Source organism: Chanos chanos, chromosome 2 (genome assembly GCF_902362185.1).
Source record: "Chanos chanos chromosome 2, fChaCha1.1, whole genome shotgun sequence".
Taxonomy (NCBI): Eukaryota; Metazoa; Chordata; class Actinopteri; order Gonorynchiformes; family Chanidae; genus Chanos; species Chanos chanos.
The window spans coordinates 13,574,006-13,589,769 of NC_044496.1; the positions used below are offsets into that span (position 1 = coordinate 13,574,006).

The 15,764-nt window shown below is 38.3% G+C and overlaps 1 protein-coding gene across 2 annotated transcripts; it reads right to left on the reverse strand.

Annotated features, from left to right (window-relative positions):
- eif3m (eukaryotic translation initiation factor 3, subunit M) lies at positions 1–6,923 on the reverse strand. Of its 2 annotated transcripts, XM_030794167.1 has the most exons (11): positions 6,818–6,923; positions 6,065–6,197; positions 5,796–5,934; positions 5,129–5,252; positions 4,903–4,997; positions 4,733–4,816; positions 4,436–4,535; positions 4,233–4,314; positions 3,333–3,476; positions 2,921–2,981; positions 1–204 (listed from the first exon to the last, which is right to left on the reverse strand). In XM_030794167.1, exons 1-11 carry the CDS (start codon positions 6,857–6,859, stop codon positions 81–83), a joined length of 1,128 nt encoding a protein of 375 aa, XP_030650027.1. In that variant the 5' UTR covers positions 6,860–6,923; the 3' UTR covers positions 1–80. The 2 variants fall into 2 exon arrangements, with proteins under 2 accessions (XP_030650027.1, XP_030650028.1); XM_030794168.1 differs by lacking the exons at positions 5,129–5,252; positions 5,796–5,934; positions 6,065–6,197.
- Positions 6,924–15,764: the final 8,841 nt, after the last annotated feature.

Genomic DNA, 15,764 nt, shown 5'->3' on the forward strand with positions numbered 1-15,764 from the left:
TGGTTGTCATTAGTATTTTATTGAGTAAATAAAAAAACTGAAATAGACACAGCTTCTCTTGGGGAGTTGGGGCAGGGTTACTAGGCAGAGGGAGAGAGGGTTTGAAGGCTGGTCTTCACAGTGGCCAGATTCTGCTTCCAGGAGCTGAGGGTGTCATAAAGTTGCTGCCACTGCTGCTTGCCAAAGGTGCGATGTGTGCTGTGGCTGTAATAACACAGAGGACACAAGAACGGGAGTCACTGACAGGAACTAGAAAAGAATTCACTTGGGAGTGCACAACCTCCAGTTCCTTTTTTTTTTTTCTGTGGTCAGAGACCATGGAGAAGTTACCATTCAGTGTGTAAGACATACTTTAAATAAAATCACAAAAATTAGACAGTAACAAAACAGATCAGTAAAACCATGAATCTGTCCAGATAATACAATCCATTTTCACTGGCTGATAAGCATCGCATGAGATATAAAATTGCTTGGTGAAGAACTAACAAGTTACACAGATCACACACAGTTTTAAGACAGAACACTGCAAGAAGCACAACAGAAATACATATAAATGATGGCAGCCACTATAGCCAGGGTCCAAAACAGGGTCCAAAATTAACTTTCTGGTATATCGGCCAATGGCCGGTAAACTGAAAAAATTTACCGGCCAAAAATATTTTTCAATCTGCCATAGAATAAGATACGATCAGGCACGTAGCCAATAGTGATGTGCCGTTCGGGGAATGATTCGTTCATTTTGAACTAATCTTTTGTATGACCCGGGAGTAACAAGTCTTCTAAGTGAGTGATTCGTTCATTTTCTCCCTTGGCCGCGCACGCGTGCCACTCAGGTCCAGCATCATTCATGAACGGGTCTTTCGGGTCCGTGTCTTCCGTTCACTTGTCGAAATAACCTCTGCGCAGGCTCAGTACAGGAGCTGCCGATTCGTTCATGATTCAGTGGGTCTTCATGTTCTGTGGGTCTTCATGTCCTGAGTCTCTCGTTCACCTATCACACGGCCGCCATGCAGGCTCAGTGTAGGAACGAGTGATTCGTTCACGAATCATGACTACGGATCTTCGGGTCTTTTGTTCATTACTCATGTGGTTAGAGCAGTAACATGACCAACACTGTTATTATTGGTGAGGAGAGCTATCTAATGTTTGCTGCTCAACCACTACATTTCCTTAGCTGTGTGCAGAGTAGCTACTGAATGGATGGTACTGATGTGCCTTTCCATTGGAACGAGTTCATACACTAACGGTCTTCAATTACCAGGTTGGCTAGAGTGAATAGTTATCATAGAATGATAATCTTTTTATTGATAGGCTCAGCGCTCTCGTACGGGCAAATTAAATAATCAGTCATTTCAACTGAATAACACAGTAGGCCATGGCCCAAAAGGTTGCTTAAGAGCATAATAAATGTGAACTTGTGTATTATACTTTCCCAAGTGAAGCAGACCATGTTGCTCTTAGTGTTTGAGAATCGTCTTTCTCTCATCACTCAGATGACGGCTACAGTGCCACACTAGTTCCAATGAACGGAATGAACGAATGACTGGAAAAAAGATTCATTCATTTTACTGCACAAGATTCAAAGATCTGAGTCAGTTAAAAGATTTGAACTTCCCATCACTAGTTGCCAACGGACGGGCCTAACAGGCCTAGGCCCGCCCAAAAGATGCATAGACTGCCCAAGTTAGGATGGAGCTATTTAAATTAATACTAAAAGAATGGTTCATTATTGTTTGTTAAACTGGTTGATAATATAGCTAAAATATCATCACAAACGCTCCTGAAGTAAAGAAAATGTGTTCTAATGCTTGATGGGTTTGACTGACGTGTATTAGCCAATTAACAAGTTTGGTTTTGACGTTATAATTAAATGTAAACCCTCAACAGATAGCAGCTGTTTTTCCACCCAACACATTCGCATATTTTAAGCGTATTCATGAAAGTTCGGCTAATGAAATGCCTGTGCGTGTTTCCATCAGCTGTGTTATGTGGATTAAAAATGTACACTCTCCTCATTGCGGGAAGAGTTGTGAACAGCTGTGGGTTTAAAATTTGTCTGGGGCAACTTTAACGGAAATACGTCATAAAATTGCAACAAACCCCTTGCTGATGTGACTAAACCTGTTTCCATTAACCAGTGTCATTTTACCCTGCCCTAATCACCTCTTTCCAGCGAATAAATTTCTTATGCGATTTAAAAGGTTTGATGCAAAGTTTAAGTGTTAATTTGCATTAAATAGTTGGATGGAAACCCAGCTAGTGTTGTGACAGCATTATATTGTCCGTTTGTTGTGACAGGGCATGCGTTTTAAGCTACTTGTGGTTAAAGTGTGCTTGATGAATAGCCTAAAATGCGGCAGTATTTTGTGGTTTACTACATTTTCCGTTTCAATGCAAACCAAGTACAGAAGACTGGATTGGCTTAGTTATTGAGTATGCTACAGTACAATACGGGACGTCTGACCTGAGATTCAGTCCAGAAGTGGGTCATAAATAATGTGAAGGCTAGGCTAGTGAATGTGAGTGAAAGTCGTGCCTGCTCACTTTTGCCAAGGCCCGTCCAAAAATAAATTTCTGGCTACCGCACTGGATACCATGTCATTAAAAACAATGTAATTCCTAATTAGCCGGTGGACACTGTACAGCGAGGGTCAAACAAAGAATTGCGAAACGTAGTCAATAAACTGATATGCTCTAGTGATGAAAGTCTGTAGTGAAGTAGGCCTATTTCAGCAAGCCGCCAATGGCGACTGACCTCATTTATTTAATTCATCAACGCAGATTTTTACTCGCATTTGGCGAGTGGCGGGTGCTAATTTTGGACCCTGGTTACAGCACTGCCCATAATAAATAATGACATCCAAAGGATTAGAAATGAGAAATCTCACAGTATAAGTGACATAAAATGGCAATAACTTACCTCACAACAACTTTTCGCTGTGTCTGGTCAATTTTGCAATAAACCATCTTGGTCCGCACAGCTGAAAGGGTAGTGATAAAAAAAACATTTAAGATTAAACAGACTAGACATATATTAGAACTCAAAATATAACAGACAAAACACTCAGTTTTGAGCTTGAAGCAAAAGAATTTAAGCACATCGGGGCAACTCATTCAAGCCAAACACCAAAGTTAAAATTTTTGTAGAGATAAGCAGACGGTTTGCTCTTCATTGAACATAAGTGAAGAAAGTGAAGCACGTGAATTGAATTGGTTTCAGGACAGTCACTTCTGTTGTTTGATCTAAAGCAATTTAGGAAGCCAAGGTACATGACCACTGATGTTTCAAGCTAAGGTTCTATGAAGAGAGATATACGGCAGCTAAAGATTACCATCAATGACAAAGGCCTCCACATCATCAGCGCCAATCTGCAGCTCCTGCTGCATGGTGTCAAAGGAGATCTCCTTAAACTCCACAGCCATGCCCATAAAGGTCAGTAATCGCATCTTAGCCATGTTCTGCTCATGAGACAAGCCTAAAGCAAAAAAAAAAAATGTTTATACAAGGCTTTACGAGACACATACCTATCTGTCTTAGTAACAAATGTTCTTCAGGCAAAGGAAAAACCGGTGTAAATAGCTGTAATTAACTTTCCTCATAATTACAGATTGTAATTTTAAATCAGGACGTATTGCAGTGTAGTTTTGCCAGATTGTGACACTCATAGCCAGTGGAGACATAACAAAAGACAAAACATAAGTAACTACTGGGTAAATATTTACATGAAATGTGTATAGGCCTACATTAAAAAAAGGTCAAAGCCCAAAACTTATGTCACATATTCTTTGCCAGTCGGGAGGAGAAACACTGACAGTGTAATTAAAGACAACCAAGAATGGGCTAATTTTATCTGAGGATGGCAGAATTCCTGTATTACCGGGTTTTATTTTCAGCTTAAAGCAAAGCAAAGAGACAGCTGACAATCACATTCCACAGTACCTGTGTATTCAGGGAGTCTTTTGTCTGGGTATAATAAACCCCTGTGCACACTAACTTACCTTTAGAATGTGGATGTGGAAACTGCACACAAATGTTCTTGTATATACATTACTCTTGTACCATTTCAACAAAGAATTTTACAACTCCATATTTCACTCAGCACATATTAATATGAAGTGCAAAACTGTACCCTTGCACAGCTGCTAATATGGAACGGAAATGTATTTTTACCTCATGAGGAGATTTATCAATGCAAGGTGACAATGTGTAAATGGTTTCAAAATGTTCTTACCAAGAGAGTCAATGAAGTCTTTGTTGCTCTGATAAAACTTCACATATGCCGCTAGCTTTGCACTTACGAAGATGGTTAACAGCTAAAAAAGAAAAAAAGGAGAGGTCGAGATTCAATTTAAAATGAAAAACTTTCATGCAGAACAACAATATAATTTGAAATATTAAAACATAAAAACTGAAGTGAAACAGGGCTTTACTCACGTCATGGATGAGTTCTCCTTCCAAGAAGCGCACGGGTTTCAGGGCCAAGAGGTGGTCAAACAGGAACGTGTTTGGGTCTTTTAGAGCACGTACAATGCACCTAAGGGATGTTAGCAATTTCCAGAATCAGAGGCAGCAATGGGACAAGGGTCCTGGATTTAGGTGAAATTTAAGATTCTATTGTACATAATTACAGCTACCTCACTAACCAGTAATGTAAAAGCTGAAAAAAGGAGAGAGGAACCATTATACTATGGATGTGAGACAGGGTGAGTGAGAGAGGATGTGGAGTCACACCTGTGGGCATCTACCCGAGCCTGTGAGGCATTGTCCTCTGTGTAACTGCCAAGCAGCTCCACCATTACTTTAGCTGCTGCTTCACTGTTAAGGAAAAATAAGTCGAAGAGTGACGATCGATATTACAATTTCAAAATGCCTTCTAACACACAGAATGTGAGGACAGGTACCTCTTCTTGCAGTCGACAAGTGCCTCATAGACCAGTCTCAGCAGAGTGTGCTTTTTCTCTGTATTCAGGTTCCAGTCTGTGATCCACTTACGCACCTGTGTCACAAAAGAAAACGTCGTGATCGACACATACTCACCTGCCAATAACTGCATAATACACACGACAGTTTTTTACAACCATTTACGTATTCAGAGCGAACTGCAGAACATTATGTATGGGGCAATACCTGATCAAGTTCCGTTGGTATGAACGCGATGGCATTGCAGGCGGCTGCTACTTTGATGAGACTGCAGTACACAGTGTACCTCACAGGTGTGTTTTCATCCATACCATGGAACAGGTTGCTGAGGCTTAATAGGTAAATACACAACACAAACCATATTAACACATGGTGAATTCAGAGCTCAAGGAACAACTGCTCTTTGCCATCAGAAATTACACTAGCCTAATCAATGTGAACTCACAACACAGTGCATATTTCTATGGGTGAGGCTACAATCAATAAATGAGCAATAATTCACAAATATATTTTGTGTGTTGGTAGTGTTCCAGTGACAACAATACGATACTGCATTCCAAGTAAAAAGTTCCGATCCAAAAGGCGGAAAGAAAACTGTTATGAAGTGCAAACAGTCAGTGTTGAAAAAGATATCATAAAGAATGAGAACCAAAAATATTCTTGTCCCCGTGCAGATTTGTTGCAACTGAGTTAGTTTTGGGCCACTCTAGAAAGGAATAACCCAGACAAGGCCAATTTGTGGACGGCATATGGTTGGTTTTGGGCTATAACACCTATATAGACACCCATACACATCAGTTTTTTTTCGTACTATTCATTCAACCAAACAACTCCAATGAACAAAGTGATGGAGGTAAGTCTTTAAGACACTCACAGCTGCATCCTTAGTGAGGGACGCTCACCCTCGCGAAACTTGACCAGCTTCTCACACAGACTCTCTATTAGAGCCTCCTGCTTCTCTGTCTCCAGAATCAAGAGGAGAGACACGATGCTGTTCATCACACTCTCAACATCTGCAGAGAGGAAGTGCAAGGTGAGCAACAGAGATTAATGGAATGCAAGGCAGATTTCTATGCTGCACATACAAGTGAAATTTACTTCATAACAACTTAATGTAATGATAATTATCACTTGACACTTAACCTTTGTCATCATCCTTGAGACAGACGTCACAGGCTTCAATAATCTGAGCCAGGTCTACATGGAGGCCACCTTCTGAATTCTCCTCAGAGATCTCAGCTCCTTTGGATTTGATGTAGGCTCGGAGCTCTGAAGCCTGATTGTAAACAATACAAAGGCATGTAATTGTTGTACAAACTGAGACCACATTCAACAGGGTTAGAAACTCTCTCTTCATGCTATATGACAATCGGATGTTGTTTCTTTGGTTTTTCGAGTAGTGATGAGATGACCACAGTCAGCGAGATATCTACTAACAAACATGATCGTGACAACAAGGGTTAAAATATTTATTTTATAAGTTAATTTACACCTACGTCGCAAGGGAGAAGGAACACCATAAATTTACTGCTAATGTTTTCAAGAAACGAGTTATAGCTAACAACGGGTTACAGTTCTCGACTTGATTGTCAGCGATGGACGTACGTAACTTCGACATATGAACATGTTGAAACAACCCACTTAAAACACGCTGATAAGACGTTTCTTAAGATCGCTTTTTCACTCCTACGCCGAAATGTCAGAGAAAGGGGCTGAAATGTATTGTGACATCTACTTAGTAGGTAGTTAGTTGCTCTCCAACTTAATAGCTATCCAGCTCAGCTTGCTTTACGGCTAAAGATCTGTTATCTTGCTAGCAATGGCATATGGCCAGAGAGGATAAGTGTAATCCAAATAGTTAATTTATATTTACTTTAAATTTATTTTAAGTATTACCTGATCTTCCTCTGTAATATCGATAAATGCTGGCACGCTCATTTTAAAGAATTTTTAAGAGAATAGATCCACTCCACGCTCTCGCCACGGCTCCAACCACCGGAAGAAAGAACACGCATTGCCGGTAACGCACATGTACTTCCGGGTGATCATCTTAAAGCGAAACATCCATGTCTATGCGTTATTCATGGATCAAGAAGAGGTTATGAAGCCAAAGACCCTCCTTCGCTCGCTCTCGCTCTCGCTCTCGCTCTCAGAGCTCTCGATGACAAATCAGGCATTTGGAACTGAAGCATCAACAGTCTGAGTTTGGGCTTTATCTGCTCACATTGTCCTGCTCCTGCTTTATTTAATCAGCGACACTGAAGAGCACAAGTATTTTTGTATTTGAAAGTCATCAAAACGTTGCACGACAGCAAAGTGCAAGCACATAACAACAAACGTCAAGTTACCCCAGTGTCCTGTCACATTATGAAATCACATTTAAATGTATCACTACCATATCATGATGCCTTTTCAAGACAGTTAAATTACGTTTTATGCTGTCTTTTTTTCGTGTGAGTGAGTGAGAGAGAGAGGGAAACATTAGTGTTATAAATGGTTAATTTGATACTTAAAAAGACTCGGAATGACAAATGTTAACACAAGATCCAATACATCAAATGTAACAGCTATGCACTCATAAAGAACTGAATTTGCTCCATACCCAAATCCCAAGTGTAACACTTGCATAGAATCCCACATCATAACTCCTTGAAAAATTGGTTGTGCAATATTTTATCTCATGGAATTGTTTGGGGTAGCAGCATGTCACTAATGACAAGCAAGTGCATGGTACCAAACTCTATGTTTACAGCCATAAAACATTTCACATTAGAAAATTTATGCCTGGATTTTTTCAATGCACTATCTAACAGGCTTCTTCCACTGATTAATCTTTTTGTTTTTGTCAAGAATTAGTAAAAAATAAAAAGCATTCCTTGGTGTTTCAACAGCTACTGACTGCAGAATCACACCAAATCACTCTATATGTGGCAAAGACAGATGGTTAACTGAAAATTGTTTAGCTTAAAATCTAAAGAATATTTTGAGATATTGTCTGTATTCTCAGTTTTACAGTTAATATTTTCAATACGTAATACTGAATGAAATAATCGTGAAATACCAGGCCTTGATTTTCTCATTTCAGAGGTAATTGGACAGTCAAGTCTCCCTTTTTCAAACATACATACACACACACACACACATATATATATCGATATAGATATAGATATACATACATATAGATATAGAGATAGATAGATAGATAGATAGATAGATAGATAGATAGATAGATAGATAGATAGATAGATAGATAGATAGATAGATAGACAGATGAAGAGAGATCTTTTGTCTCAATGTAAAAAACAACATTTATGTCTCCAACAGTGTCTTAATAGACTGTTAGGCTGCCATGACAAAGCAATTTCAATGCTCATCATTTTAGTAGTGCCTGAAACTCTGCTGATTGGATGCAACACCATAACTCCACACAAGTTCCCATCATTTAGCCTTTTTTTCTGGTGGTGAGGCACTCTTGGGCCTGAGGCGCTGCCCAAGAATCTTCATGACGCCCTTTCAGCTTGCTGATATTTAAGATTCCATTCCAGCAAAAGGGGATTTGTGGTATGTATTTTTATACTGCCGTCTTTGCTCAAAATAGGTCAAAAAGGCAAAGAAAATCAATTTTGCCAGATATGAATATGTTATAGATGGATGTACAACAAAGTGGAAGAAACAGTAATCTCATGGGTAAACTCTTTATCCTGTGGGAAAATTAACATCTCTTGCCATTTACTATGTGTTGTTATTAAATATATAAGAATTTATTATGACCAGTAGATTTAGCTATGGAGCCAGAACCCAGGCGATTGGTATCATTTGTGGTCGCAATGTCTTTCATTTTTTTGAAAGTCTTTGATGCTTGCATTTGAAAATTATTTTATTTCTCTTTCCTTTTCTTCATTTTTCACCAGATACACCCTATCAGCAGTATTTTGTTACATATTACATAGCTAAAATTCTTAATAGTGCTCTGTAAGAGGTACTGATAAACATAAAATGCTACATTTCTATGCAGTCACAATTTAAAATTAAATACTTAAAAATTGTGGGATAAAAATTATTCTTATTAATTCAATAACTTAGTATTGATGTTACATCACAAATGTCTTCTTTAATGACTGAATCACAGGGCAGTTTCTGTTAGTATCGCCAAGAGTGGGGGCCTTCTCTCTGCCCTCTAACATTCCCACAACTCTGCAAACCTCCGCACTCACCTCCCGCTGTCAGGGCTGAACTCATTTATCAGCCATGTCAATGATCTCATGTGAAAGCACCTTGCTTGAGCAAACCACTGTTCCTTATGGACACTGAGGTCTGGGACTGAGCCAGATGACTCACAGATAAATCTAAACAGAATTGTGGTACTTTTTCACACGGTAATCACAGAAACTCTTCACAAAAGTAACTCTGGAGCAGTTATCCTCCTAATCACCAGTTAGTCTGGTTATTTAACCGTTTTGATAGTGTTAATTTTCCTGTCTTCAGGTGGATGGTGATGGAAGTGGGTGACGTTCAGGGATCTTACCTCATATTAGAGATCCATTTAGATTATATGAAACATGAAATGATCACCACTGAGGTAGAGTTCTAACTCAAGACTGTGTCTGTTGCGAATAGCCAATGACGTAACGGCAATCAAAAAAAAAAGTAGAGAAAGGAGTTTGGTGATGGAAAGTTCAATGTTTATGGTGACGGGAAAGTGAAAGGAAAGGAAAGTGTGATAGAAAATAGGAAGCAAGTTATTTAGCGGGAGGTTATTTAGTGTTTTATAAAAATGATGAGCATGACACATTGAAGGGTCCGTGTTGAATGCCACAAGCTGTTTCTGAGATAAAAAGGAGGGAAAATGAAAGTACTGGAGAAATGATTCTTTTCTTCAAGAACAATCAAAAGCGAATGAAATAAGCTACCTAGACTATTAAAGATCCTCAACGGGTCACACACCAACTTTCGGAATAAAAATCTGTCAACTCTCAGTAAGGTTAAAAAAGTCTTACGGTAGCATGCATTTCAAAAAGCATAGGATCTTGAAACACAACATTAGCATTGATCATGTACAGAAAGTCAGAAAATGGTAATTGCTTTAATATTCTTAATTATGACCAATTCCCTATCTACATATCTCTGTATAGTAATCAACAGTTGTTTAATTTTGGATGCCACCAGTGCCTGACTACAGAGTCGAATTATTCTTTTATTTCTGTTAGATTGAAGACTGTGTTTAATTTCAAACCTAGCTCTAGTAACAAATCAAATTTGTGCTTCTTCAGATTGAAATATATGAATCAAGGAGGTCTGATAGAACTGGCTGAATAATATTTCAGATGAAGTCCCATGTTGTGACAATGGTCTTTCAGTTGTAAAGAGGAATCGTGGTTGAAGTGTGTGTCAAGCTTGTTGGTATTAAGTGAATAGATGGAGCGATAGCAATAGATATGATTGCTCTCACATTATGGATTATCCCTTATTTGAATTAGACATTTTCAACTGTCAACTGGAGTTCACTAGAGCATGATCAGAAAGCTAACATGAGTTTACATTCTTTAGAGGAACTAATGTCCCAGACAAAGAGTGGGTTGATGTCTTATACAGAATAGGGTGTGGAGCATTGTGAGTTGTTTCTGGTTTAGTAACCAAATCATTCCAGTCACACATATGTAACTGGAAACTGACTAATAACTTGAGTATCAGTGTTGGTGTGGATATGAATAACAGCACACTCATATGTGTGAATAAATAGGTTAGTGTAAGCAGTTTGATTGCTTGGGTGAGGGTGACCAGACGACATCTGCAGCTTTACTGGAACATCCCTGTTTTTTTGCTATGTTGTTTGTGTGACCAACATCTGTGAGACAATGACTATATAATACTTGAACTATCCACCTCAACTGGAGCGTGAGAATTTCGGAATGAAATAGTGCTTCAAAATGTCCATTTTACATTGTACATTATGCTTGAAAACAAAAACTGAAGACGAAAACTATGCTGTGACTGTAAATTGATGGGTATTGGTAAAATAGGTATTTAAACAGTTTTAATGAAGACATTTAAATTTCGAAAGCATTCTTTGACATGTTATCTCGGCGCAAGGTCCAATTTTAGATCAATTTTTTTCAAAACACACGGGGACTTACTACAGAAAGAATAAAAGATACAGATTTAAAAGAATAAAGATATATAAATTTAAAAGTTGCTGGGTCATTTTTGTGGATTTTTTAGCTATGAGTGTGGAATGTATTGCAGACTGGGTGTGCTGGGATAAGAATGATGACCTCTGTTACTATGATTCAGCTGAAGTCTGACTTTGTTCCCTCTGTGAACTCACAAACACCTGCTGCACAAACTCAGACATTTAGGATTGAGAACCAGCACAGTCAGTACTTTTCATTGCTAACCATCCTAAGTGAAAAACCACAACGAGATTCAGATATCTCGTGCAGTCTCTACTAACCTCCTAACCTTGATGGTGAGGACTCAAATATAATTACACTTTAGAAACACTGTCTATACTTTTTCTAAATTATTTCTGAGGAAAAGCAGCAGACATTTCACGCCACCTACTCTTGCCAAATATTATCCCTCATCACAGTTCATAGGAGTCTGTTAAAAGATAAGCAGTTGTTAGTGATTTGTGATCATGATTTTTGAGCCCACTCATCTGTTAACACAGCAATCGTTCATAGTGGATTTTCTTTTCTGTGAGAACACGATATGTTGTATCGTTGATCTTTGCCAGAGTTTCTCATTTGACTCATTGAGATATCTCACCTTTTGTTCTTACCCATGGGACAATCCTTTTCACCTCTCATATACTCAAATGGAATGTTTCTGCTTGCTCCACATTATTACTATGGAGCTGACTGAACAATATGCACATTAAGAAGTGGAATCAATACAATATATATTTGTGTATATATATATATATATATATATATATATATATATATTGTAACATAATCAAAAGCTACTGGTAGTTAGCAATAACTGATGATGTCTAGTAAAAGGGATATCTCATTGAAATTTCTTACTGAGGCAGATTTTGACAAATCAAAGCAAACTAAAATCTGGATCAAAAAAGTCTGAAAGGATGCTGAAAAAAGGCCATGAGACTAATTCTATCAGTAATATGTTTTGAAAGTGCATAATCAAAAGCAGCACAAATGCCCAAATGTGAAATTTCAATAAATGAACTCTCCTTAGTGTTAGCACCTAATGCTGTCTGCTTGTACACTATACATGGGCCAACCATTCTGAAAACTGATTTCTAGTCAATTTTGAATGTTAATAATGAAAATAAAAATGCTTGTAATAATAATCAGACTTCTTTATTGATCCCCATAGGGGATTTCATCCTATACACACACACACACACACACACACACTAAGAGCAGTGAGCGCACACACTGGGGGGTGGGGGGCTCAATGCAGCGCCCAGAGATCAAAACCAGCTCTTTTGCCAGTGCCTTGATCAAGGGCACTGACAGGAGAATTAACCAGTCTTTCATGGTGGGAGGAAACCAGAGCACCCAGCACATCCACACAAAACATGCAAACTCAACATAGAAAGGACCTGGGACAGCCAGGATTTGAACCCAGGACCTTCCTGCTGTGAGATAGCAGAGCTATCCTCTGAGCCGCCACACTGATACTTTATTTCAAATGAGGAATTCTGCGCTGTGCTACTGAGATTGGGGCCAAGGTCACGCACAACACAAGGAGGGATGTGTTTACTAGCGATACTGCAGCTGGCAGCTGGCAGCTGGCAGCTGGCACTCAAACAGTTTTGTTTTGCCCTGGTCACTGAAGTAGCTGGTTGTAAACAGTCAGCTCATCTGCAGGGTAGAGAGAAACATTGCTCAACTTCCTAGCAACATGACATCAGTTTGCTTTCAGCCACTGACTACTGATAGTAGCATGTTGCTCCTTTTGTGTGTCCTTACTGGCACATTTTTAGCATACTTCAGCAACACAGGTTTGGTTCAGTGGGAGTTTGGATCATCTGATAGTGCTTCATGTCTGTGTAGCTGAAAATCTGTAAGGATAAAAGATACTGTTTTAGGATTTGTCATCTGGACTTGCAACACCGTGCTTGGGTGCAGGTCATGATCCTATGACTCTACAATCTTTCTTTCATAGACAAGAGGAACAGGTTGGAGGTGAATGACTTCTCTCCGTGATGGAGATTCAGCTGTTTGAAAAATTGTACTTAAGGAAAATATAGGGATGAAAAAAGTCTTGATATAATTTAGTCACTTTAATTGTTTTTTTCAAAGTTACTGCCCCCTATTGCTTCTCAACAATATTTATTTTCATTCCAGCTTATGTGTAAAAAAGTAAAGGAAAGAGAAAATAAACAGCAAAGAAAGAACAAGATAAAGTTTTTGCGAACCATTTTTTTTTTACATCTTGCTGTACTTAGACATGGCAGATATTTTCAGAATGCCTGCATATTCCTGAGGAATGGAGTTTGACTTTTGCTCTGTTTGAACCAGTGAGATGTAAACAGGGAATGGTTGGGCTCCTGTCCTCTCAAAGCACCTCTCCATGACCCGGCTGCACACAGCAGAGACAACTAGAATTTATGGCCAAAATCTATTTTCCTTTTGAAAACTGTCACAAATAATAGCTACTAAAACATGGCTAGTTTTTCCATTTTAAGGTATATAAAAAATTAACACAGTATAACCACTCAATTTCACTCAAAACATGTAGTTTGAAATTCCTGTGTAGTTTTTCTACACTTGTTAGGAAATCCCCTCTTTTCCTTTCATCAGCTTTACTAAAAAAGGATTTCCCCTTCAAGCCCAAATTCATTGGACCGGTCATACAACAGCAGCTCGTAAGGATTCCAAGAAAAGTTTTGCACAGCACTCTTCCTTTGCCCACAGAGTTTAATCCAAACACAGTCTTACAAATTGAACCTGTCGAAAATACAAGGTGTCATGGATAAGGAGCCAACCCAATAACTCACCATACCATTGAGTCCACCGCCCATCAAATGCCTCATCTGACAAATTGAAACATATCGCCCTAACTGATTCCAGGAGGACACAGACTACTGTAAAACAGGGAGGCCAAAGTGCAGACGTTCACATACACTCACACTAGTTGGATCGGAGTGGCCAATTTACTGCTATTAGCTGTTTCAGCAGCATACATAACATATCATTTTTCACACTATATGCTGTATATATGTTCAGTCAGGAAATGTGAAAGGGAATCTGAGATTCTTCAGAGGAGAAAAAAGGTCATTAAAAGCAACAAGAACTAAAGGGTGACTTCTCACAGAACAAAAGTATAGTGAACTGTGTGAACTCTATACTGTTCACTGTCGAACTCTCTGGGTTTTGCACTGCTCTTCTGGGGCACAGCGGAGGCTAAGTACCAGTGGAAATGACCATAGATGACATAAACCACCAGAGATTCAAAATCCAAGACAAAGTTTGAGGGTAAGTGGAATGTGTTTTTCTTTCTTTCTTTATGTCAAGACTGATTGTCAAGATTTTCTTTATGTCAAGACTGACTGTCAAGACTTTCTTTATGTCAAACTTTTAGTGTCAGTACTGTCATTTTATTTACGGTTTTGTGTAGATTTAGTTATATTTATTGATAACAACATGTAACTTAAAAAATCTGACAAAACATCAGCACAGAATGATTTGTAAACATTTAGTTGTATAATGTAGATTTCATTGTTATGAAGCATTTTATGATAAAGTAGCCTCAATGGTGGTTTCCCAAGGTTTCAGCAAATTTCCCAGAAAGGGCAGGTGAGACCTCTAGTCTGCATTGCTGTTATTCTCACACTGTTGACCACAGATAAACTCTAACGCAACATCCTAACCTCCACTGGCCCTGATTCATCTTGGAAGAAGGCCAGATTTCATCATGGAATAAAAAGACGGAACTTGTGAGGCATGCTCGATCATTTTAATCATTTATGAAACAAAACAATACATGCAGTGTGCTCACAATTTTCAATCTGCAAATATTCCTTAAAATTCAACTTTGATGTTAAAATAAAAATAGTGATTTTAAACTTCATGATTTGTTGTTGTTGTATTGTGTTATCATAACTTATTTACTTTTGAATCTGTATACTGACATGATATTGAATGATTCTGACTTTTTTTTTTTCGGTATGAATTTATAAATAGGTAAATGTAAAAGTCCTAAACTGTGGTTTCTCGGTAGAACCCTGATATGGCTCTGAGTGTACTACTCTACGTACAGTGACACAGCCTATTTGCTTAGTTTGAAATATCAAACTTTAATTTCTGTTTAATTTTTATAATTTGCACATCCAGGATGATGTATTTTCTCTATGAACAGTAGGCAGCGCTGCAGCACATTCATCAGTTTAACTGAACCAGACCACTTGGTAAGTCAAAACCATGCAAGACAATTCAGTGCACTGCTTATTGGTAAACATGATAAATCCACACAGATTGTGATGTTGAGGCATTGTTGAAGAAGCACTATGTTTGAATCCTTCATATTCTGGTCAGGGGTCACTGAATTTACACAAATTACCATTTATATCCAACTCATTTGTGGCCAAGAAGACTTGACTAAAGAAATTATTTTAATTTAAAAAGAGATCAGACTGGAAAAGAGTTTCAAAGAGTTAAAAAACTTTTTGATGTATTAAAAAGTTTCACAATCATAGGAATAATTCTAACCAATGGTTCTACTTCTATTTTTTTTTAATGCAAAAAGAGGTCAACATATCACTATCATTGTTATGAAGATTAATTGTTTTCACTTGTATATTTTATTAGAATCTATTCTATTCCAATTGGAAGTCTTTAACTGACCTCCTTTAAAGACGAACAAATAAATT

Excerpts from the sequence above, each read along its gene's own strand:
- eif3m (XM_030794167.1), bottom strand. The coding sequence starts at position 6,859 with ATGAGCGTGCCAGCATTTATCGATATTACAGAGGAAGATCAG. Across the intron at positions 4,536-4,732 it reads GCTCGGGTAGATGCCCACAG|GTGCATTGTACGTGCTCTAA; the intron begins GTGTGACTCCAC and ends AACATCCCTTAG. Across the intron at positions 2,982-3,332 it reads GGAGGCCTTTGTCATTGATG|CTGTGCGGACCAAGATGGTT; the intron begins GTAATCTTTAGC and ends CTACCCTTTCAG.